This window comes from Fringilla coelebs (assembly GCF_963513975.1).
Source record: "Fringilla coelebs genome assembly, chromosome: 5".
Lineage (NCBI taxonomy): Eukaryota > Metazoa > Chordata > Aves > Passeriformes > Fringillidae > Fringilla > Fringilla coelebs.
The window spans coordinates 632,137-658,595 of record NC_140033.1 but is presented as its reverse complement, the minus strand read 5'-3'; the positions used below and the strand labels follow the sequence as shown (position 1 = coordinate 658,595).

At 58.8% G+C, this 26,459-nt stretch overlaps 1 protein-coding gene across 1 annotated transcript; it reads right to left on the bottom strand.

Moving 5' to 3' along the window:
* Nucleotides 1–277: 277 nt before the first annotated feature.
* MAPK8IP2 (mitogen-activated protein kinase 8 interacting protein 2) lies at nt 278–25,850 on the bottom strand (the record flags this gene model as incomplete). Its single annotated transcript, XM_084206105.1, has 12 exons — nt 278–585; nt 1,817–1,915; nt 2,318–2,388; nt 3,446–3,565; nt 5,400–5,509; nt 11,567–11,739; nt 13,309–13,384; nt 14,123–16,324; nt 17,319–17,421; nt 19,384–19,626; nt 19,866–19,971; nt 25,786–25,850. 12 exons carry the CDS (start codon nt 25,848–25,850, stop codon nt 513–515), a joined length of 3,441 nt encoding a protein of 1,146 aa, XP_084062231.1. The 3' UTR covers nt 278–512.
* Nucleotides 25,851–26,459: the final 609 nt, after the last annotated feature.

The following is a 26,459-nucleotide window of genomic DNA, read 5'->3' as shown; positions in this document are numbered from 1 at the left end:
CTCGGTGGCGGGGGGGGGACAGCCGGGGACACCGACACGAGGGGCAGCACACCCGGGGCGGGGGGCAGCTCTGGGGGATCCCCGTTCCTTTGGGGGGGCAGCGCGGATTTGGGGGTGCGCGGAGATGCCCCCTCCCCCCTCCCCCGAGCTGCCCCCGGACCCCCCCGGACCCCCCAATGCCCCCCCCGTGCCCCCAAAGCCGCGGGCCCGCTGCCCCCCGGGCTGGCCGTGCTCATGCAGGGGGGGCTGCTCGGGCCGTGTCACCCCCCCGCTGGGCTGTGTCACCCCCCGAGGGGACCCCCGGACCCCCGAGAGGTGGGGGGGGCGTGCGGGGGGGCGCGGGGGGACCAGAGACTCTGGGGGTCACACAGAGAGTCCCCGGGGTCACACAGAGTCCCTGGGGTCACACAGAGTCCCTGGGGTGACCCCGAGTCCCTGGGGGTGACCCCGAGTCCCTGGGGTGACCCCGGGTCCCTGGGGGTGACCCCGGGTCCCTGGGGGTGGCAGGGACCCTACTCCAGGTAGATGTCCTCTGTGGGGCAGGCGTACTCCAGGTGCTCCTGGTAATATTCCTGAAACGCTCGGCTGGGGGGCAGCGATGGGGAGGGGGGTCAGCGAGGGGAGGGGGCACAGAGAGGCACCCCCAAGACCCCCCAAACCAGGCACAGCCAGACCCACAGCCCCACAGCCCCCCCAAACCCCCAAACCCGGCACAGCCAGACCCACAGCCCCACAGCACCCCCAAACCTGGCACAGTCAGACCCACAGCCCCCCCCCCCAGACCCCCCAAACCTGGCACAGTCAGACCCACAGCCCCACAGCACCCCCAGCCCCCTGGCACCCAGAGCCCCAGTGCCCAGCCCTCAGCACCCCAAAATTCCACACCCCATGACCCCAGCACTGCCAGACCCCCCTGCACCCCATAACGCTGCACCCAGACCCCAATCCCTGGCACCCCAATCCCCAACACAACACCCACACCCCAATCCCCTGGCCCTCAGAGTCCCCATTCCCTGTCACCCCTGTCCCCTGACACCCAGATCCCCGGATCCCCCAAGCCCTGGCACCCTGACACTCCAGCACCCTCAGACCCTCTGCACCCCCAATCCCTGGCACCCCAATTCTCTGGCACCCCCAATCCCTGGCACCCAGACCCCAATCCCTGGCACCCCATCTCCCTGGCACCCAGACCCCAAACCTTGGCACCCCAATCCCCTGGCACCCAGACCCCAATCCCTGGCACCCCAATTCTCTGGCACCCCCAATCCCTGGCACCCAGACCCCAATCCCTGGCACCCCATCTCCCTGGCACCCAGACCCCAAACCTTGGCACCCCAATCCCCTGGCACCCAGACCCCAATCCCTGGCACCCCAATTCCCTGGCACCCCAATCCCTGGCACCCAGACCCCAATCCCTGGCACCCCAATTCCCTGGCACCCCAATCCCTGGCACCCAGACCCCAATCCCTGGCACCCCAATTCCCTGGCACCCCAATCCCTGGCACCCAGACCCCCCAAACCCCCAGCCCCAACACCCCAAGCCCCCCGTGCCCCTCGTGTCCCCAGTGCCCCCCGTGTCCCCATACCCCCCATCCCCCCCAATGCCCTGTGCCCCCCATGCCCCCAGCCCCACGCCCTGGCCACCGTGTCCCCCGTGCCCCCCATACCCCCTGTGTCCCCTGTGTCCCCGTGTCCCCCATACCCCCCGTGTCCCCGTGCCCCCCGTGCCCCCCATACCCCCCGTGTCCCCGTGCCCCCCGCACCCCCCCACCCCCCGCCGTGCCCCCCGTGTCCCCGCCGTGTCCCCGCGCCGTACCCGACACACTCGGCCACGTGTCTCATGGACTCCTGCGACACGAACACGTGGCAGGCGAAGCGGCTCAGCACCGGGTGCTTGGTGATGAACCCGAAATAGCTGCGGGGTTGGGGGGCACGGGCTCAGGGGGGCACCCCAAAACCTGCCCCGGGCGGGCTCTGCGAGGGGACACCCCCGGAGCCCGGGGACAGCCACCCCGGGGGCAGCGGGACGGGCGGGGGGCTCCGGGTGGCACCGTGGGTGGCCCTGCGTGGGGTGGGGTCACTTGGGGTGTCCTTGCGTGGGGTGAGGGTCACTTGGGGTACCCCTGGATGGGGTGAGGGTCCTTTGGGTTGTTCCTGGGTAGGGTGGGGGTCCCTTGGGGTGCAGCTGGATGGGGCGGGGTTCCCTTGGGGTGCCCCTGGATGGGGCGGGGGTCCCTTGGGGTGCCCCTGGCAGGGTGGGGGTCCCTCCCTGGGTGGGGGTCCCTCCCTCGGGGTGCCCCCGGGGCAGGGGGCTCACCAGCTGTTCCGGGGGTGGCACCCACAGAAGGAGATGTTCTTCATCTGGAAGAAGTGGCTGCAGCGCTCGAACTGCGGCGGGACAGCAGGGGCTGGGTCAGGTCTGGGGGCCCAGAGCCCCCCAAAATCTGTGCCCCCCCCCCCAGCATCGGCCCTCGAACCCACAGCTCCACACCCTGCACCTGCTGCACTCACCCCCAGACCCCAGAGCCCCCCCAAAACCCACTCCCCACATTCCTCCTGTCCTGATCACCCCCAAACCCAGACCCCTGAGCCCCTCATTACCTCCTCGCCCCCAAACTCAGACCCCCAAAGCCCTGACCTCGTGGTCACCCCCAAATCTGAGCCCCTCATCACCCCCCCACATTCCTCACCTCCCCATCACCCCAAACCTCCCTGTTGCCCCCCCAAACCCACACCCCTGAGCCCCTCCCCTCCTGGTCACCCCCAGACCCAGACCCAAACACTTCTCCCCTCCTGGTCACCCCCAAATCTCCTTTCTGCTCCCCAAACCCAGATCCCTGCACCCCTCATCCCATTCTGGTCACCCCCAAACCTTCTCCTGCCCCTCCTGTGCTCACCCCCTGGCCCCTTTCCTCCCCCTCCATGTCCCCCCAAAACCCAGCCCCTGTCCCCTCCATGTCCCCCAAACCCAGCCCCTCTCCCTTCCTGTCCCCCCAGACCCAGACTCCTGTCCCCTGGTGTCCCCCAGCCCTAGCCCCTGTCCCCTCCTGCCTCCCAAACCCAGCCCCTGTCCCCCCTGTGTCCCCCCCAAACCCAGCCCCTGCCCCCCAAACCCAGCCCCTGTCCCCTGGTGTCCCCTCCAACCCAGCCCCTGTCCCCACGGTGACCCCCCCAAACCCAGACCCCTGTCCCCCCCAAACCCAGACCCTGTCCCCCAGTGTCCCCTGCTGTCCCCCGCTGTCCCCGCTATCCCCCGCTGTCCCCCCGCTGTCCCCGCTGTCCCCCGCTGTCCCCACTGTCCCCCCCGCCCCGCTGTCCCCGCTGTCCCCCGGTGTCCCCCCCGTCCCGCTGTCCCCGCTGTCCCCCGCTGTCCCCCACTGTCCCCGCTGTCCCCCGCTGTCCCCGCTGTCCCCCCTGGTGTCCCCCCCGGTGTCCCGGGCCGCACCTCGTGCTCGGGGCTGTACTCGGTGACGGTCAGGATGAGTTTGATGCCCTGCAGTGTCACCTCCAGGTCACAGCTGGCCGGGGGCCGCAGGTGCACCGTCAGCTTCCGGGTGGTGGCGATCTGCGACGGCGGGGAAACCGGGACAGGGAAAAAACCGGGAAAGGGAGAACCGGGAACGGGACAATCGGGAGAGAGACAACCGGGAGAGGGAGAACCGGGACAGGGAGAACCGGGACAGGGAGAACCGGGACAGGGAAAAAGCCGGGAAAGAGACAACCGGGAAACCGGGAGAACCGGGAGAGGGGGAACCGGGAAACCGGGAAAAAAACCGGGAAAGGGAAAACCGGGAAAGGGAAAAAAATCGGGAAAGGGACAATCGGGAAAGAGACAATCGGGAAAGGGAAAACCGGGAAAGGAACGATTGGGAAAGGGAAAATCGGGAAAGGGAGAAAAACCGGGAAAGGGAAAACCGGGAAAGGGAGAATCGGGAAACCGGGAAAGGGAAAACCGGGAAACCGGGAAAGGGAAAAAAAACGGGAAAGGGAAAAAAACCGGGAAAGGGAAAAAAGCCGGGAAAGGGAAAAAAAACGGGAAAGGGAGAACCGGGAAAGGGAGAACCGGGAAAGGGAAAATCGGGAAAGGGACAATCGGGAAAGGGAGAACCGGGAAAGGGAAAATCGGGAAAGGGAGAACCGGGAAAGGGAAAATCGGGAAAGGGAGAACCGGGAAAGGGAAAATCGGGAAAGGGAAAACCGGGAAAGGGAAAACCAGGAAAGGGAAAACCGGGAAAGGGAAAAAAAACGGGAAAGGGAAAATCAGGAAAGGGAAAACCGGGAAAGGGAAAAAAAACGGGAAAGGAAAAACCGGGAAAGTGAGAACCAGGAAAGGGACAATCGGGAAAGGGAAAATCAGGAAAGGGAAAACCGGGAAAGGTAAAAAAACCGGGAAAGGGAAAACCATCAAACATTCATCGGACATGATGGAAGGGAGTCTCATAATCGCTGCTATATTATTACTATTACTATTACTATTATTACTATTATCTTTTCATATTAACAGACTTCATATTAATAACTGAATTTTCATATTATTAACTGAATTTTCATATTATTAACTGACTTTTCACATTACTATTATTATTATTATTATTATTATTATTATTATTATTATTATTATTATTATTATTATTATTAGACTTTTCATATTATTAACGGATTTTTTAACTGACTTATTGTTATTGTTATTATTATTATTATTATTATTATTATTATTATTATTATTATTATTATTATTATTATTATTATTATTATTATTATCTGGCTTTTCATTCTCAAGATTGCTTCACAATCAGTTAATAACAAATTATTTGTGCCTGGGTAAAAAACAGGCCGCACCTGTAATAGCAAGAGATCTGTTACATGAGAATCAGGAGAAAAGGTGTGGAAACGGAGTGAAAATAAAGGGAATTTGATATGCAAAATACCAATGAACTGAGGGTGAGCGTGCTATTAATTATAATTGGATCTGACTAATATAATATAATATAATATAATATAATATAATATAATATAATATAATATAATATAATATAATATAATATAATATAATATAATATTTGTAAGAGTTATAACTATGATTCATATTATAATTGATAATATATTTCATGTTGTAATATTCTATATCTATATAATTGTAATTATTATATAAAGAATAATTATAATATTATTTAATAATGATAATATAATGTAATATAATACTTGTAAGATTTCTAATCTAACCATAGTATAATTCACATTATAATTGCTAATACATTTAAAGTAGTGATATGAACTGTGACACAAGCCATAGTGAGTACACCCCAATAATCCCCCTCTGATAGCGCTGTGCCCCGCGAGCTGTGCCATGAAAAGTGGGATTGCCCGCCCCGAGCAGCCCCGCGGCGCTCGGCGCTCACCTTCTGCATGGCGGCGCAGAGGATGCCGTTGCCCTGGTGGTACGGGACCTCCACGGAGCCCAGGAACTGCACGTTGAACCGCTCCACCCAGCACGGGTTCCGCTTCAGGCCTGCCGGGCAGCACAGGGCGGCGGCGTCAGCGCCGCGGGACCCGGGACGGGCCAGGGGCCATGGGGTCGGGGGATCGGGGATCACAATCAGGGAATCACGGAATCACGGGGTCACGGAATCACACCGAATCTGGGAATCTCACAATCACACAGAATCGGGGAATCACAATCACACAATCACGGAATCACACTGAATCTGGGAATCTCACAATCACACAGAATCGGGGAATCACAATCACACAATCAGGGAATCACAGGGCCACACGGGGTCGGGGCATCGGGGATCGCAATCAGGGAATCACAGGGTCACGGAATCACGGAATCAGGGAATCACGGAATCACACCGAATCTGGGAATCTCACAATCACACAGAATCGGGGAATCACAATCACACAATCAGGGAATCACGGAATCACACCGAATCTGGGAATCTCACAATCACACAGAATCTGGGAATCTCACAATCACACAGAATCAGGGAATCACAATCACACAATCACGGAATCACACAATCACAGAATCATGTAATCATGGAATCACACCGAATCTAGGAATCTCACAATTACACAGAATCAGGGAATCACAATCAGGGAATCACGGAATCACACAATCACAGAAGCAGGGAATCACACAGAATCAGGGAATCGGGGAATCACACAATCATGGAATCACGGAATCACACAATCAGGGAATCACAGAATCATGGAATCACACCAAATCTGGGAATCTCACAATCACACAATCACAGAATCACACCGAATCAGGCAATCACAATCACACAATCAGGGAATCACGCAATCAGGGAATCACGCAGAATCTGGGAATCTCACAATCACACAATCACGGAATCATAGAATCACAGAATCACAGAATCACAGAATCATAGAATCACACAATCACAGAATCACGGAATCACACAATCAGGGAATCATGGAATCACACAGTCACAGAATCAGGGAATCACAGAATCAGGGAATCATGGAATCACACAATCACAGAATCACACAGAATCAGGGAACCATGGAATCACACAATCACACATAATCAGGGAATCACAGAATCATGGAATCGGGGAATCACACAGAATCACTTAATCACACAGAATCACACAATCATACAGAACCAGGGAATCACACAGAATCACGGAATCACACAATCAGGGAATCACAGAATCACGGAATCACACAGAATCAGGTAATTGCGGAATCACACAATCACAGAATCACACAGAATCACAGAATCAGAGAATCGCAGGATCACACACAGTCACGGAATCACACAATCAGGGAATCACACAATCACAATCATACAGAATCACACAGGCACAGAATCACACAATCACAGAATCACACAGAATCACAGGATCACACAGAATTCACAGAATTCACACAATCACTTGGAATCACATGGAATCACACACAATCTTAAACAATCACAGAATCCTGGGCTGGGAGAGACCTTCAAGGCCATGGGGTTCAGCCCAGCCCCTCAGGCAGAGCCTGGCAGGCAGTGCCACATCCAGGCTTGTTAAACACACCCAGGGATGGTGACTGCAGCACCTCCCCTGCAGCCACTGCAGAACTTTATCCCCCTTGCTGGAAAAGCTTTTTCCTGCTCTCCAGCCTGAATTTCCCTGGGCGCAGCTTGGGGCTGTGTGCTCTGGCTGTGTCAGTGCTGCTGGAGAAAGAGCCCGAGCCCAGCTGGGCACAGGCACCTTTCAGGAGCTGCAGGGAGGGCTGGGGGCAGCCCTGAGTCTCCTTTCCTGCAGGCTGAGCACGCCCAGCTCCCTCAGGGCTCCTCTCAGGGTTTGTGTTCCCAGCCCCTCTCCAGCCTCGCTGGCCCCTCTGGCCGTGCTCGGTGTCCCAGAGCTGGGCACAGCCCTCGAGGTGTGACCCCAGCAGTGCCAGGGCGGGGCACAGGGCCCTCCCTGCTCCTGCTGCCCCGTCCCTGACACGGGCCAGGTGCCACCAGCCTCCCTGGCCACCAGGGCGCTCTGCTGGCTCCTGTCCTGCTGCCATCAGCTCCCGTCCTGCCTGCGCCTGGCCAGACACACCGTGCCCAGCCCAGGGCCAGCAGGGCCGTCCCTGTCACTGTCGGTGTCACTGTCCCTGTCGGTGTCACTGCCCCTGCCCCTGCCCTCGAGCCAGCAGCGGGCCCAGCTGCCCAGGGGGCCATGGAGGTCCCTGCATTGCTCCATTCTGCATTAACTTTGCTAATTATTGTAATTGAGTGGCGTTTGTGATCTCTGCTTAAATCATATAGATTATTTATACTACATTAACTTTATTTATTTATTTATTTATTTATTTAAGTTTTATATAATTTATGTTAAATTATTTAATTTATTTATTAAATTACGAATTATTTATATATTTCTATATTTTACATAGTATTTACATATTATTTATTCTTTTACATTATTTATATCTATTAGATTTATATATTATTATTTATATATATGTTAATAAATTATTTATTCTATTTTAACTTTATAGATTATTTATTCTACATTAATTTATACATTATTTTATATTATATATCAATTATATATTATTTATATATTTTATATAGTATTTACATATTCTTTCTTCTTTATATATTATTTATATTTATATGTATTAAATTTATGTCTTATTTATTTATATATATATATAAATTTATCCTATATTAACTTTTGAAAATTATTTTAATTTAGCATAGTTTGTAATCTCTGTTTAAATCATATAGATTATTTATTCTATATTAACGTATGCATTTTTATTTGTATATTAAATAGAAATTCTATATTCTTTATATATTTATATATAAATATATCATATTTACATATTCTTTATCATTCACATATTATTTGTATTTTATATCTATTATATTTTATACTATTAATTATTATAATTTATGTATTTTAAGATATTATTTATCCTATATTAACTTTTGAAAATTATTTTAATTTAGTAGTTTGTAATCTCTTTTTAAATCATATATATTATTTATTCTATATTAACTTTATCGATTATTAATTCTATATTAACTCATATATTATTTATTTACATATTATATATTATCTATTAATATTCTATATAACTTATATATTATTTCTATATCCATATCTTTTATATTATTTATACACTATTTATTATTCATACATTATTTATATATTTAATGTAGATTATATTTCTATATTATTATATATTTTCTATATTTTCTAATTAATTAGTTATTTTATATTAACTTTTGCAAATTACTTTAATATAATTAAAATCTGTAATCTCTTTTTAAATATAATAAAGAATTAAACCTCTTTTTAACTACTTTTGCTATAATGTGATATAATTTGCCAGCCTTTTGTGGTCAATATCCTACTCTCTGAGTAGATTGTATATTTTGGTGTGATAAATATATATTATTGTTTAAAATAATAAATTATAGATAAATATATAGATAGATTAATTTAAAATGTAATAATGATTAATTTTGGTTGTGCAATATATTAATAGAGAAGCTACGTGCAGTGTGTTATGAAATTCACTTTACAGCAGCAATTGTAGCTATGAAATAATAACTGAGAGTAACTCAAAGTAACTGATAATAACTGATAATAACTGATAGTAACTGATAGTAACTGACAGTAACTGACAGTAACTGACAGTAACTGATAGTAACTGACAGTAACTGATAATAACTGATAGTAACTGATAGTAACTGATAGTAACTGATAATAACTGATAGTAACTCATAGTAACTGATAGTAACTGACAGTAACTGATAATAACTGATAATAACTGATAGTAACTGATAATAACTGATAGTAATGGATAGTAACTGACAGTAACGGCTAGTAACTGGTAATAACTGATAATAACTGAAAATAACTGAAAATAACTGATAATAACTGATAATAACTGATAGTAACTGATAGTAACTGATAGTAACTGATAGTAACTGATAGTAACTGATAGTAACTGATAAAAACTGACAGTAACTGATAATAACTGATAAGAACTGATAGTAACTCATAATAACTGATAGTAAGTGATAGTAACTGATAGTAACTGATAGTAACTGATAATAACTGATAGTAACTGATAATAACTGATAATAACTGATAATAACTAAAAATAACTGATAATAACTGATAGTAAGTGATAATAACTGATAGTAACTGATAATAACTGATAGTAACTGATAGTAACTGATAAAAACTGATAGTAACTGACAGTAACTGACAGTAACTGATAATAACTGATAGTAACTGATAGTAACTGATAGTAACTGATAGTAACTGATAGTAACTGATAGTAACTGATAGTAACTGATAATAACTGATAATAACTGATAATAACTGATAATAACTGATAATAACTGATAGTAACAGATAGTAACTGATAGTAACTGACAGTAACTGAAAGTAACTGATAGTAACTGACAGTAACTGATAATAACTGATAGTAAGTGATAATAACTGATAGTAACTGATAATAACTGACAATAACTGATAGTTATGGATAGTAACTAATAATAACTGATAGTAATTGATAGTAACTGATTATAAATGATAATAACTGATAGTAACTGATAGTAACTGATAATAACTGATAATAACTGATAATAACTGATGCTCTCATTTTTGTACCTCACTGAACACAGCGAGAACATCTCGGATGAGTTTGTAGCCATAACTAAACCTCTCTGTGTGATGAAATTACATTAAAAAACCACACAGATAACTTGGAAAAAGGGTGCAAAGGAGATTTCTGCCCCTGACCCTTCCACTGCCCGTTTGTGGTGAGGAAAGGACACCCACATTGGGGGAAAATGGCACAAACGTGGGGAAAATGCCATTCTCCACTCCCAAAAATCAAATATTCACTCCTGGGCTGGGACCAAACTCAGGAATTCCCAGAGGATGTAAAAGAACTCAAAGAAACGTTTAAATATGTATAATCCTCATAAATAGGTATGCAATCAATGCAATATAAATAATATATCATTTGTATATTGTATAGAAATAAATAATGCAGAAGTTAATATGGAATAAATAAAGATAATGTAGAAGATCAATATAGAAAGAAAACTGATGTAGAAAAATAAATATGGAAATAATCGAAATAAATATAGAGATAAATATGGAGATAAATATAGAAATAAATATAGAAAATTAAATATAGAAAGAAAATCTATATAGAAAAATTAATATTGAAATAATAAAAATAAATATAGAAATAAAAATAGAAATAAATACAGACAAATATATCTGGAAAAATCAATACAGAAAGAAAATCAATATCAAAAAATGAATATAGAAATACAAGAAATAAATGTAGAAATAAATATAGAAAAAATAAATATAGAAAGAAAATCCATATAGAAAAAATGTGGAAATAACAGAAATAAATATAGAGATAAATACAGAAAATTAAATATAGAAAAATAAATATAGAAAAAGAAAAATAGAAAGAAAATCAATATATAGAAAAAGAAATACGGAAATAATAAAAATAAATACAGAAATAAATATAGAAATAAATACAGAAAAATATATCCAGGAAAAACAATATAGAAAGAAAATCAATATCAAGAAATAAATAAGGAAATAAAATAAATAAATAAATAAGTATAGAAATAAATAATAGAAATAAATATAGAGTAAATATGGAAATAAATATAGAAAAATAAATATAGATAAATAAATATAGAACAATAAAGAAAGAAAGAAAATCAATATAGAAAATTAAATATATAAATAATAAAAATAAATATAGAAATAATAAATAAGTAATAGAAATAAATCTAGAGATAAATATAGAAAAATAAATATAAAAATAAATAAATAAATAATAGAAATAAATCTAGAGATAAATATGGAAATAAATATAGAAAAATAACTATAGAAATAAGTATAGAAGAAGAAATCTAGAAAAAGAGAAACTGTTATAACAAAGCAGTGTGACCCAGCTCCGGCCGGCCCCCGCCGCTTTTATCCCCCATGAAACATTAAATATGTTAACGCCGGTTCCCCCAGAGCCCCCGGTCCCCTCCCCGGCCGGGTCCCGCTCGTACCGACGGCGTCGCGGGCCTGCCCCACCACCTCGTGGGCGTAGAAGGCGGGGAAGATGCCGCGCTCGCCCGTGCGCATGTTGTAGCCCCGGTACCAGTAATCGTCCTCCTCCAGCTCCACCAGGATGGGGTCGTCCACGTCCAGCTCCAGCTCGTCCTCGTGGCGCGGGATGAACCTGGGGGGACGCGCGGGGGCACGGCGTGGGGACGTGGGCAGCCCCAAAGCCACTGCCACCATGTCCTGGTCAGCCCCAAAGCCACTGCCACCATGTCCTGGGCAGCCCCAAAGCCACTGCCACCATGTCCTGGGCAGCCCCAAAGCCACTGCCACCATGTCCTGGGCAGCTCAAAGCCACTGCCCTGAGCTCCTGGTGATCCCAAACTCACTGCCACCATGTCCTGGGCAGCCCAAACTCACTGCCCTGAGCTCCTGGTGAGCCCCAAACCACTGCCCTGAGCTCCTGGGCAGCCCCAAAGCCACTGCCACAATGTCCTGGGCAGCCCCAAAGCCACTGCCCTGAGCTCCTGGGCAGCCCCAAAGCCACTGCCACCATGTCCTGGTCATCCCAAAGCCACTGCCACGATGTCCTGGTCAGCCCAAAGCCACTGCCCTGAGCTCCTGGGCAGCTCAAAGCCACTGCCCTGAGCTCCTGGTGAGCCCCAAACCACTGCCCTGAGCTCCTGGTGATCCCAAACTCACTGCCCTGAGCTCCTGGTGAGCCCCAAACCACTGCCCCGAGCTCCTGGGCAGCCCCAAAGCCACTGCCCTGAGCTCCTGGTCATCCCAAAGCCACTGCCCCGAGCTCCTGGGCAGCCCCAAAGCCACTGCCCTGAGCTCCTGGTCATCCCAAAGCCACTGCCCTGAGCTCCTGGGCAGCCCCAAAGCCACTGCCACGATGTCCTGGTCATCCCAAAGCCACTGCCCTGCCCTCCTGGTCAGCCCAAAGCCACTGCCCTGAGCTCCTGGTCAGCCCAAACTCAGTGCCCTGAGCTCCTGGTGAGCTCAAAGGCACTGCCCTGATCTTGTGGTCAGCCCAAAGCCACAGCTCTGCCCTCCTGGTCAGCCCCAAATTCACTGCCCTGAGCTCCTGGTCAGCCCCACAGCCACGGCTCAGCACCCCTCGGATCACCATCACCCCCCAAATTCCCTACCCTGCCCTTGTGGTCAGCCCCAAAGCCGCTGCACTCATCTTCCCATCACCCCCAAAGGCACTGCCCTCAGCCATTCACCAAAAATCCACCCTGCTACCCCCCGGACCCCCTGGGCACCCCAAACCCAGACCCACACCCCGGACCCCCTGGGCACCCCAAACCCAGACCCACACCCCCCCACACCCCCTGGGCACCCCCAAACCCAGACCCACACCCCCTCCCCTCTGGGCACCCCCAAACCCAGACCCACACCCCTTCCCCTCCTGGGCACCCCCAAACCCAGACCCACACCCCGGACCCCCTGGGCAACCCCCAAACCCAGACCCACACTCCCTTCCCCTCCTGGGCACCCCCAAACCCCCAGCCCTGTCCCCCTTATCCCCTCCTCACCCCCCGTGCTCAGACCCCACCCCGATGTTGTTGTCACCCCCAAAACCACACCCCTGTGGCAGCTGTGGGGTGCCTGCCCTGGGGGACACGCCACCCCCAGAGCCCAGGGAAGCCCCCCAGCAGCGGCAGGGGGCCCTGGGGTGGCACTGGGGTGTCCCTGGCGGGGGCTCGGGTCCCTTGGGTGTCACCTGGGGTGGCCTCACCTGAAGACGGCGCGGTGGGTCTGCTCCCGCTCCTCGCCGTTCACCATGCAGGAGAACAGCCCGAAGGACTCTGTGCCTGCAGGGACAGCGGTGACAGGGACAGGGGACAGCTGCCACCCCCATGGGACAGGGGACAGCTGCCACCCCCACGGGGACATGGGACAGCTGCCACCGCCACAGGGACACGGGACAGCAGCCACCCCCACGGGGACACAGGACAGCTCTCACCCCCACGGGGACACGGGACAGCTGCCACCCCCATGGGACAGGGGAGAGCTGCCACCCCCATGGGGACAGGGGAGAGCTGCCACCCCCACGGGGACACGGGACAGCTGCCACCCCCACGGGGACACCCCTGCCCATGTTCCTGAGGGGCACTCGTGGGGTCAGAGCCCTCCTGGGGGTCCCACCTGAGAGCAGGGCGGGGCTGGGGACCCCTGTGGAGCGGGGCTGGGGACCCCTGTGGTCACCGTGAGCTGCCCTGTCTCCCGTGACATGTCACAACGTGCCGTGACATCCCAGAGGTATCGTGACATATCGTGACATGACATGGCACACGGGAATGGTGCCAAGGACAGGACAGGGAGGGCAGCTGGTGTGAGAGGAGCCAGGACAGCATGGCACAAGTCCCGACATCCCGTGACATATTGGGACATGCCATGACATGTCGTGACGTGCCACAGCAGGGTACACGGAAATGGCTGGGGCAGGACACGGAGGGCAGCCGGTGCGCCAAGGTCACCCAGACCAGCCCAGGACACCGTGACAGGTCACAACGTGTCACGACACGCCACGACATGACACCGCCACTTACTGGAGGAGCGCGAGGTGCTGTTGACGAAGACGTTGAGGAACTTCTTGGAGAACTGCAGGTCGGCCTCGGGGGACGAGTCCTCGGAGGAGCTGCGCGCGTCGGGGGCCACCAGCCCGTCCCCGAAGGCCACCTCGTCGTCGCAGGCCCTCAGGATGTCGCTGTCGTCGCTGAGCACGGACGTGCAGCGCCGCAGGCTGACCAGCTCCAGCTGCGTGTGCTCGTCCACCACCAGCGTGTACTTGACCGAGTCGTAGGCCAGCGACTCGTCCAGCGCCGGCGGCTCCGGCGGCACCGGCGCCTCCCCGGCCGGGCTGCCCCGGCGCGGGGCCACCAAGGGCGGCTCGGCCTCCTCCAAGGCCATGGCGAAGCCGCGGTTGGTCTTGGCCGTGGACACGTCCAGCGCGGCGGGGTCGGCGTCGGGCGCTAACCGGACGTCGTCGATCATGGAGTCGGCCTCCAGCACGCCCGAGTCCAGGTCCCCGTCGAGGGCCCAGCGCCGGGGGCTGGCGGGGCGGCGGTCCCCGCCGGCGACGGCGGGCTCGGCGCCGGGGGACACCCGCGGGAGCGACGCCGGGCGGCAGCCCAGGGTGGCCAGGACCTCGGAGGCGTCCAGGCGGCCGAGGGCGACGGGGCGGCCGGGGCACACGGGCGCGATGGTGTCGTTGGTGGGGTTGCTGAGGAACAGGAAGGGCCCCGGCTCCTCGGCCGGCGGCTCCGGCGGCGGCTCCGCGGCCGCGTGCTCGGCCTCGGCCAGGGAGCTGCGCAGCGTCTCCATGTCCACCAGCTCGATGGCGCCGCGCTGGCACCGCGCCCCCGCCGCCGCCGCGTCCGCCAGCGCCGCCGGCGAGTCCCGCGGGCCCGGCTCCTCGTCCAGCGCCTCGCTCAGGATCTCGGGCTCCAGGTCGGAGGCGGGCGAGATGGTGTCGCACAGCGAGTGGCTGTTCTGGAAGCACTCGTCCGGGCACTTGATGGGGTAGGAGCCCTCCGAGATCATCTTGTTCACCAGGTTGCTGAGCAGCCACGGCGAGTCCGAGTCCTCGCTCAGGTCGGGCTCCGACTCCGAGTCGGAGTCGTACTCGCTGTTGTCCTCTTCGTCCGCCTCGGGCATCAGCTTGGGCCCCACGGGCAGGTAGAAGGAGCGGCGGATGCTCTCCAGGCTGTGGTCGGGGTCGATCTTCAGGTCCAGGGGGCTGGCGCTGGACACGTCGGTCTGGCCCTCGGGCGCGGGGCCGTCGGCCGGGTCCAGGCTGTCGTAGTAGGCGTCCATCTTCAGCTCGGCCAGGCTCTCCCTCCTGAGCACGCCGCGCTCCGGCGGGCCCCTCTCGGCCGGCTCCTCCTCGTCCTCCTTGCCCTTGTCCAGCAGCAGCGAGTCCTTGATGCCCAGCAGGCCGGGCGCCTCCAGCTCGGGCTCCAGCTCGCCCTCGGAGCCGGGCGAGCTGGCCTCCTCGATGGAGTTGGTCAGGTGGGACGAGCGGCCGCTGCTGCTGTCGCTGCTGAGGTCCAGCTCGGTCTCCGAGATGGACGAGATCATGTTGCTGACCAGGCGCCCGCCGGCGAAAGCCGCCTCGAGCTCCCCGTCCACGTCCGAGTCAGAGCCGGGCGAGCTCAGCTCGTCCCCGCGCCGCCCGCCGGGCAGGAAGGGCTTGGCCGTGCGGCTCGTGAGGTCGGCCTCGATGCCCGGGTCCGAGGAGGGCGAGGTGGTCTCCGAGGAGCCCGAGGGGTGGCCGCGCACGCTGGCGGCCCGGCCGGACTGGGCGCCCTCCCCGTCGGAGCTGAGCGGCTCCGCGGGAGCCCCGTCCCGCTCCGGCCGGGGGGGCCGCGGCTGCGGCTGCGGGCGGGGGGACCCCGGGCTGCCGCCGCCCTGGGGCTGCGTGGGGGCCTGGGGGGCGGCCTGGGGCGGGGGGGCGGCCTCGGGGGCGCCGGGGGGAGCCGCGGGCCCTGTTGGAGAGAGACAGGGGTGAGGCGGGGGCGGCTGGCGGGGGCGCGGCGGGGAGAGCGGAGCTCGGAGCGCAGCGGAGATGAGGTTCATGTTAAAATCGGGCGCGGCTCTCGGGGGCGATGGGTTACCATGTGCCAGGGACTCGGGGCTGTTGCCTTGCGAGTCCAGGGGGGAGGGCGGCAGCGAGGGGGGAGCCCCCCCGGGGCCCGGCGGGCTCTCCAGGCAGGGTCCGTCCAGGATGCAGGCGTGGGGGGACGAGTGTCCTGCGGGGAGGGCGACACGGAGCCGGCGTCACCCCGCGGGGCGGCTGCGGGAGCCGGCAGCACCGCCGCGTAGGCACAGCCCCACTGCCACAGCCCCACTGACACAGCCCCATCATCACACCTGCATTGTCACAGCCCCACTGTCACAGCCCCACTGTCACAGCCCCATCATCACACCTGCATTGTCACAGCCCCACTGTCACAGCCCATTGGCACAGCCCCACTGACACAGCCCCATCATCACACCTGCATTGTCACAGCCCCACTGTCACAGCCCATTGGCACAGCCCCACTGTCACAGCCCCATCATCACACCTGCATTGGCACAGCCCCACTGTCACAGCCCATTGGCACAGCCCCACTGTCACAGCCCCATCATCACACCTGCATTGGCACAGCCCTACTGTCACACCCGCATTGGCACACCTGCATTGTCACACCCGCGTTGGCACAGCCCCATTGTCAGAACCCCACTGTCACAGCCCAAATGTCACACCTGCATTGTCACAGCCCCACTGTCACAACCCCACTGTCACAACCCCATTGTCACACCTGCATTTTCACACCCACGTTGGCACAGCCCCACTGTCACAGCCCAAATGTCACACCTGCATTGTCACATCCCCACTGTCACAACCCATTGGCACAGCCCCATCGTCACACCTGCATTGTCACAGCCCCATTGGCACACTTGCGTTGGCACAGCCCCACTGCCACATGCCCACTGTCACAGTCCACTGTCACAGCCCAAATGTCACACCTTCATTGTCACAGCCCCGCTGTCACAGCCCCGCTGTCACACCTGCATTGTCACAGCCCCGCTGTCACAGCCCCGCTGTCACCCCACCACTGTCACAGCCCCACTGTCACACCTGCATTGTCACAGTCCCACTGTCACAGCCCCGCTGCCACCCCACCACTGTCACAGCCCCACTGACACAGCCCCGCTGTCACAGCCCGCTGTCACCCCGGCACCGTGGCAGCCCGCGCTCACCGGTGTGTGAGGAAGAGGAGGAGGAGGAGGAGTGCAGCAGCGCGTCCTGCCAGCTGGGGCGCGGCGCGGGCGGGGCGAAGCCGCCGTTGTTGTTCAGGGAATCCTGCGGGGACAGCGGAGCCGGGGGGGGCTCAGTGGGGACCCCCGCCCCCGGGGAGCGCTCGGGGACTCCGGGGGGACACCGGGGTGGGGATGGGAATGGGGGAAGGGGATGTGGGGGATGTGGGAATGGGGGATGTGGAATGGGTCCTAGCGGGGACAGGGATAGGAATGGGTGCTGGGAGAGACAGGGATGGGTGCAGGAGGGGACAGGGATGGGAATGGGTGGTGGGTGGGACAGGGAATGGGTGCTGGGAGAGACAGGGATGGGTGCAGGAGGGGACAGGGATGGGTGCTGGGGGGGACAGGGATGGGTGCAGGAGGGGGACAGGGATGGGTGCAGGAGGGGGACAGGGATGGGTGCAGGACGGGGACAGGGATGGGTGCTGGGGGGGACAGGGATGGCGGGACATCCCCGGGGATGGGCCCTGGGGGGACAGGGATGGGAATGGGCGCTCGGGGGGACGGGGATGGGGGTACGGGAGGGGTGCTGGGGGTAGGGATGGGAGGCAGGTTCTGGGGGTGTCGCAGGGAGGGCTCGGAGGTGCCTGGCAGCCCCCGCGCCACGTGAGCGGGTTTATCCGGATTAGGGCCGCCGCATCCCTGCATCCCCTGCCCGGCCAGAGCCGCGCCAGGGGCCGGGCATGACATGGCACGGCACGGCACGGGTGGCACGATGCCCACCCCGGGGACAAAGCCAGCAGCGGCGCTGACCGCGGGACACCCGTGTGGGACCAGGAGCACGGCCCCACCCCGCAGGGGTGTGTGGAACGCCCGGGATGTTCGGGAATGTCGCGCCGACAGCTGCAGCGGGATTAGTCCCGCCGGGAAGCGCGGGCAGCGCTAATCCCGGCAGATCCCGGTCCATCCCGGCGGGAGCAGGGATTAGGGAACGCGGCCGGGGCCACCGGGCACCATCGGGGTGCCCTGACAGGGGTTGGGGTGGGCACCGAGGGGACAGGGATGAGGGAATGGGGGATGTGGGAATGGGGAATGGGGGAATGGGGAATGGGGGAATGGGGGATGTGGGAATGGGGGATGGGGATGGCACAGGGATGAGAATGGGTGCAGGAGGGGACAGGGATGGGGGACAAGGATAAGGGAACATCCCCAGGGAAGGGCACTGGGGGGACAGGGAGGGGGGTACGGGAGGAGGTGCTGGGGGTGGGATGGGAGGATGGGACGGGTACTGGGGTGGACAAGGCTGGGGGACAGGGACAGACACTTGAGGGGGACAGGGATGGGAGAGGACGGGAATGGGTGATGAAGGGGATGGATACAGGCGCTGGAGGGGACAGGGATGAGGGACACGTTGTGGGAGGACGGGTGAAGGGTGGTGGAAGGGTTAAAGACAGGGACAGGGGATAGGGACACAGGGATGGGTTTGGGGGACACAGGGATGGCTGCAGGGGGACACAGGGACACAGGGCCCAAGGACCAGGATGTCGCCTCCTCCCGGGCCCCCTCGATGGGGCAGATCCAGGGCCCCCACCCGCCCCTCCAAGAGATGACGGAGCCACGCGGGGACCCGGCCTGGCCGAGCTCGGTCCCCTCGCCGTGACCGCCACCCCCCGGAGCCCCCCCAGGCCGGCAGCGCGCGGTGCCCTCCCGGGAAAAGGGGGGGCCCCGAAATTCCCGAGGGCCCGCGGTTCCCTGGCAACGCCGGCGGCTGCAGCCGCTCCGCACGCCGCTTCCCACACACTGCGGCGGCGCGTGCGCCGCGACACGGGGACATCCCTGCGGCGACACGGCTCGGGGGGACACCCACGGGGGAGCCCCGAGCCCGGCAAAAGGGGGGACACGGCGTGGGGGTGGGCACCGGGGACGGAGAACCCCGGGAGGGAGGGGACAGTGACCGCAGGGTGAGGGGACAGTGACCCCCGGGGGGGGTGGGGACACAGACCCCGGGGAGGATGGGGACACAGACCCCGGGGGAAGGGGACACCTGCGGCCAGCCCGGCCTCACCTGGGTGCCCGGGGCCGTCAGGTTGAGGGTGGTGGGGCGGTGCTTCTGCGTCTCCTCCAGGGCGGGCGAGGGGATGGGCGAGGCCGAGGGCGACGGCGGCGCCTCCAGCTCGTTGCCTTCCTCCTCCTCCTCTTCCTCGTCGTCGTCGTCGTCGTTGTCGTCGATCATCTCGAACTCCTGGAAGTCGTCCTGGAAGGTGCACACGGGGTGCGGCTGCTCCCCGCGCTCCAGCACCAGGCAGTCCTGCGGGTGGCACCGTGTCAGGGACGCGGGGACAGCCGCGGGCCACCCTCCCTGCCACCGAGGGGTGGCAGCGTCCCCAGTCCCCTCTGGGGCGTCCTAAAGGGGACAAGGGACCCCCCGGCTCGTCCCCTTTGCCTCAGCACCCACAGAGCCACCGAGGCCACCGCTGTGGTGAGTTGTGGCAGCCCGGTGTCCCCACAGCCCCCGCGGTGTCCCCAAGGGCCACCAGGCTCCTGCACCTTCTCATAGTGGTCCGAGTCGTAGTTGAGGCCGATGCCGCAGTCGTCCGTGATCTCCGACAGGTCCTCGTCATCAAACTCCTCCAGGCTGATGTCCTGGGGGGGCCTGGGGACAGAGGGGACACAGCTCAGGGACAGCCCAGCCAGGCCCTCAGGGCACCGGGAGAGCAAAGGGGCACCATGGGGACAGAGGGGACACAGCTCAGGGACAGCCCGGCCAGGCCCTCATGGCACCGTGAGAGCAAAGGGGCACCATGGGGACATCCGTCTGTGTACGGGTGACACTCTCAGCATGGGAGCACCAGGGACAGGGCACCAGGACCCTATCAGCTCTAGTGCCACACAGACATGGCACCATGAGTGTCACCCCTGGGTGCCACACAGACATGGCACTACAGCACTGTCACCTCTGGTGCTACACGGACATGGCACATGGACACTGTCACCTCTGGTGCCCCACAGACACAGCACCATAACCCTGTCACCCCTGGGTGCCACACAGACATGGCACTACAGCACTGTCACCTCTGGTGCCACACAGACATGGCACCATGAGTGTCTCCCCTGGGTGCCACACAGACATGGCACATGGACACTGTCACCTCTGGTGCCACACAGACACGGCACCATAACCCTGTCATCCCTGGGTGCTGGCACAGGACAGCCAGAGGGACATGTGACCATAACACAGGGACATGGCACCAAACCCTGCCACCCCGTGTGCCAACACGAGAGAACCACAAGGACATGTCACTACAACCCTGTCACCTGTGGTATCGCCATAACCCTGTCCCCCCTGGGTGCCACATGGACATGGCACCAAACCCTGTCACCTCTGGGTGCCACATGGACATGTCACCAAACCCTGTCACCTCTGGGTGCCACATGGACATGTCACCATAACCCTCTCACTCCTTAGTGCCAGCACAGGACAACAACAGGGACATGTCACCAAACCACAAGGACATGTCACCAAATCCTGTCCCGACTGGGTGCCAGATGGACATGGCACCACAGCCATGTCACCCCGAGGTGCTGGCACAGGAGAACCACAGGGACATGGCACCACAACCCTGTCACCACCGGTGCCACATGGACATGTCACCATAATCCTGCCAGCCTTTGGTGCCAGCATGGAACAACCACAGGGACGTGTCACCACACCCCTGTCACCCCTGGTGACACATGGACATGGCACCAAACCCTGTCACCCCTGGGTGCTGGCACAGCAGAAACACAGGGACATGGCACCACAACCCTGTCACCACCGGTGCCACATGGACATGTCACCATAATCCTGCCAGCATGGCACAACCACAGGGACATGGCACCATAACACAGGGACATACCACCACAGCCCTGTCACCTCTGGGTGCCATATGGATGTGGCACCAAACCCTGTCACCCCTGGGTGCTGGCACAGGACAGCCACGGGCACATGTCACCCACGGCTGTCACCACGTGGTGGCACCCGGCTGGGCGGAGGTGCGGAGGCCACCGCATGTCCCAAATTCCCGGCCCGGCAGAATCCCCGGAGCCGAGGTGGGGAGGGGACGGTCACCAAGCTTGGGGTGACCTGTGCTGCTGGGGGGTCACCGGGGGGTCACAGCGGCACGGCTGGGGGTGACAGAGGGGACGCGGGCTGTGACACCCCGGGGGCCCTGAGCGCATTCCCAGGGAACGGGGGTGCCATGGAAACCAGCGGCTCCTGCGGAACAACGGAATGGAGAGAAATCCCGAAATCCCGAAATCCCGGCAGGGTTTGGGGCCAGAAAACAGAAACTGGGGGTCCGGGGGGGCTCGGTGAGGTGGGAGGTACAGCCTGGGTGCCACTGGGACCCTCTGGTCACCCTCCATGGGGTTGGGGACACGCAGGACCATTCCCAGGGGTGTGTGACAGCAGCCAGGTGCCAATGGGACCCTCTGCCACCTTCCATGGGGTTGGGGACACCCAGGACCCCCAGCTTGTCCCCAGGGGGGTGTGGCAGCACCCAGGTGCCAGCAGAACCCTTTTTCCATGGGGCTGGGGACATGTAGGACTCCCAGCTGGTCCCCAGGGGGATGTGGCAGCCAGTGGGACCCTGTGCCCACCCTCCATGGGGTTGGGGACACCCGGGTGGGCTCGGGGGGGTGCAGGGGCTCAGCCCGCAGTGTGGCAGCAGGGTCAGACCCCAAAGGGGGCCCAGGGCTGTCCCCTGTCCCCCCCCGCGGTGCAGCCGCTCCCGATTCCCCGGCAGGAAGATTCCCCTAATCCCATAATTCCCAGAAGTAGGGCACGGCCGCACCGAATCCGCGCAGATTTGGGGCAAAAGTGGCAGAAACGGAGCCGGGGCCGGGGCTGCGGCGGGAACGGGGCTGAGCGGGACCCCAAAGGCCGCGCGGGACCGGGGAGCCCTGGGGCTGTGGGGTGAAGGGTCCCGGGGGGCTGGGGAGCGCAGCCTTTTGGGGTGCAGAGCCCTGGGGTGCTGGGATGGAAACTCCTTCGGGGTGCAGAGCCCTGGCGTGTAGGGGAACAGAAATTTTGGGGTTCAGAAGCCTTTGGGGTGCCGAGCTATGGGATGTGGAGGTGCAGAACCCTTGGGGTTCAGAACCCTTTGGGATTTCAAAGGGTTCTGGGGTGTTGGGGTGCAGAAAGTTTTTGGTGTGCAGAACCTTTTGGGATATTGGGGTGCAGGTCTTAAGGCACAGTTCCTGTAGGGTTATAGGGACCAGAGCCTGGGCTATTGGGGAACAGAGCCCTGGGATTTTGGGGTGCAGAATCCCAGGATGTCAGGGAGCAGAACCCTGAGGTGTTGGGGTGCACAGCACAGGATTTTGGGGGGCAGAGCCCTTTGGGGCACAGAGACCTGATTTGTTGGGGAGCAGAGCCCCAGAACGCTGAGAAGCAGAGTCTTGGGGTGTCAGGGAGCAGAGCCTTTTGGGGTGCAGAGCCCAGGGGTGTTGGGGACCAGAGTCCTGGGATGTTGGGATGCAGATCCCAGGATGTCAGGGAGCAGAGCCCTATGGGGAGCAGAGCCCTTGGGGTGCAGAGCCCAGGATGTTGGGGTGCAGAGCCTTACGGGGTGCAAAACCATCCCCCAACCCCACGGAATATCAGGGGCTGCCCCCCTGCAGGATGAACCCCGGGACCCTCTGCTGTCCCTGGGGTCTTAGGGGGTCCTGTGGGCACACAGGGGGACAGGGACAGCAGGGCTGAGTCCTCCCAGGGTGGGGACCTCGGGGTCCCCTCCTGCACCCCTGCACCCCCTCACTGGGGGAGAAACTCCTGCTCCTGGCTGGGGGACATGGGATGGGATGGGATGGGATGGCATGGGATGGGATCCATGGGATGGGATGGGATGGGATGGGATGGGATGGGATGGGATGGGATGGGATGGGATGGGATGGGATGGGATGGGATGGGATGGGATGGGATCCATGGGATGGGATGGGATGGGATGGGATGGGATGGGATGGGATGGGATGGGATGGGATGGGATCCATGGGATGGGATCCATGGGATGGGATCCATGGGATGGGATGGGATGGGATGGGATGGGATGGGATGGGATGGGATGGGATGGGATGGGATGGGATGGGATAGGAATGCTGCAGTGGGATGGGGACACTGTGGTGGGATGGGAATGACGCAGTGGGATGGGGACACTGTGATGGGATGGGAATGACGCAGTGGGATGGGGACACTGTGACGGGGTGGAACCAGCAGTGAGAGCCCATCCAGTCCCACGATCTCCCCGATGGGATCCCTGGGGACCAGGCTGGGGCCAAAGGCAGCGCCCTGGCCATGGGTGCAGGCACACAGTGCCGGGGATGAGCAGCAGGAACAAGGACAGTGCCCGTCCCACCTTGGGGACACTCCCGAAGCCAGCTGGCACCGAGGGACAGGAGTGGAGCCGAGGGTGGGGACAAGGCCAGGGGGTCTCACCCAGCCCCGCAGACGCAGAGGGGATCGGGAAGGGCTGGAACCTGCAGGACCCCCGCTCCTACAGCATCCCAGTGATCCCAGTGCCACCACCCAGAGCCGGGATGGGCCGGAGGGGACCCCAAAGGGGCCCAGCGTCACCTGGCGGGGGACACGGGGCCGGGAGGGCTGGGCAGGGGCCACGGCGGTGCCAGCGCTGCCAGGGCCGGGCTCCCCGGGGAGCGCTGCCGGCAGAGCAGGCCCCGGGCGGGCGGAATTTCCTCATCCCTGGCAGCCCCGCTCCCTGCGCACCGCCCGGGGGGCGGCTCCGAGCGCCGGGCAGGGACCCCCACAGCGGCCGGGAGGGCACCCCCATAGCGGCCCGGGCAGGGACCCCCACAGCGGCCCGGGCAGGGACCCCCACAGTGGCCCGGGAGGGGACCCCCGCCCGCTCCCAGAGCCGGCTCTGGCCCTGTGGTCACCCCAAATTGGGGACCGGGGGCTCCTGACTGGCACCTGGGGCTGCCACGGCCCGAGCGGGAGGCGGGAGCCATCCCAAGGCCCGGGTGCGTGCGCGCCTGGAATTCCCTCATCGAGCATTCCCACATCAAGGGAGCATTCCACATCGGGCATTCACTCCCACATCGAGGGAGCATTCCCAGCCCATTCCGGCCTCTCCTCTCCGGCCAGGGGGTCCCACCCCACCGGCTGCCCCAAGCCGGGCTGGGCACCCCTGCCCGCGGCTCCTTAGGGAAGGCACAGCCGGGTTCGGGCTCTCCGTCACCATTCCCGGCTAATCTCGGCATGTTCGGGGAGACCAGAGCGCAGCCACAGCAGCCCCAGGGAGAGGCCCCGGGTTTGGGGATGGCTCCGGGCACAGCTCCTGCTCCCCGGACTGGGCCCGGCTGCCCCAGGGCCCGGCCCGGGCCCGAGCAGCCCCAGCGAGGCCGTGGCGTCCCCTCCCTGCGCCACCGCGGGCAGGGACACCCCGGGGTCCTGCTGCGCTGCGGCCCGGGAAGGGGACAGCCCGGGGACAGGGACATCCTGGGGACAGGGACATCCTGGGGATGGGGATGCTCAGAGAAGGGGACATCCTGGCGACGGGGATGCTCAGGGACGGGGACATCCTGGGGACGGGGACACTCCAGAGAAGGGGAGCCCTGCCCAGCACAGCCACAGCCACCCAAGGGCACGTCCCGCGGCCCCGCTGTCCCCTGCTCCTCTCTCCGCAGCTCCCGCATCCCCGGGGCCCTCCAGGTGCCCCTCACCGCCGCCTCCTGCCCTTCCCATTCCGCTGCCTGGCGTCTCGGCCCCGCAGTGCGCCAGCCCGGCCCGCGGCCCGCGCCCCGACCCACGGCCCCGCACCCCGACCCCGCACCCCGCACCCAGCCAAGGTCAGGCGCGGGGCGGGCCCCGCCGCGTCCCCTCCCCGCGGGACCCCCGGCGGGCCTGCGGGAAGGTGACCGATCCCGGGGCCCCGGTGCGGCGTCCCGGCTGCGGGAACCCCCCGGAATCCCCCCGGCATCCCCCAGACCGCCCCGAGCCTCGGGGGGCGCTGAGCCCCCGCCCCCCCCCCCCCCCCCGCTCCCGGGACCGGCCCCCCCATCCCCGTCCCCGTCCCCATCCCGGGGCCGCTGCGGCGCCTCGGGAGAGACAAAGAGGCGGCGGCGACTCCTCCCGCAGCGGCCCCGGGATGCGGCGGCCCCGGCGGCCGGCGGGGCTCCGAGCCGCGGCCAGGGGAAGGGGACGGAGGGACCCCCGCGCCCCCCGCCCGCAGGGAGCGGCCGCGGCGCTCCGGGGGCCGGATGGCCGCGGCGGCTGCGCCGTTAATGCCGGGAAGGGCCGCGGCGGGGCAGGGGCGGGAGGAGCCCCCCGGTCCCGCATCCCAAGGTGAACGAACGGGCGGGGGGAGCGGCGGGGGGGCCCGGGGCGCGGGCCCGGTGCAAGGGCGGGACGGAGGGAGGGGAAGGGCAGCGCGACCCCGCATCCCCCCGCGCATCCCCCGCGCCCCCCGCTCACCGGCAGCCGGGCGGGGAGAGCGAGTGGAAGGTGGAGAGCGAGAACATCTCGGCGCGATCCGCCATTTTCTCCGGCCGGGGCTGCGCCGGACTGCGGAGCTGCGGGAGCGGGGGGGGAGCGGCGGGAGGAGCTGCGGGAGCGGCGGGGGAGCGGCGGGGGGCGGGAGGAGCCGCGGGACGGGGGGGACGGGGGGCGGGAGGAGCTGCGGGAACGGGGGGAGAGGGAGGAGGAGCTGCGGGAAAACGGGGGAGAGGGGCGGGAGGAGCTGCGGGAGCCGCGGGGGGAGAGGGAGGAGCCGGGAGGGGCGGGGGCGGCGGGAGGGGGAAGGGGAGGGGGAAGGGGAGGGGGTTATGGGGTGGGGTGGGATCGGATGGGGTGGGATGAGGGGCGGGCCAGGGGGTCTCGAGAAGGAGGGGTCTGGGGGTGTGGGATGGGATTGGGGGAGTTATGGGAATGGGGGTGGGATAGGGAGGGAATGGGGAGTGGTCCTGGGTGGGCGGGGGGAGAATCTCCTGAGGGAAGGGAAGGGAAGGGAAGGGAAGGGAAGGGAAGGGAAGGGAAGGGAAGGGAAGGGAAGGGAAGGGAAGGGAAGGGAAGGGAAGGGAAGGGAAGGGAAGGGAAGGGAAGGGAAGGGAAGGGAAGGGAAGGGAAGGGAAGGGAAGGGAAGGGAAGGG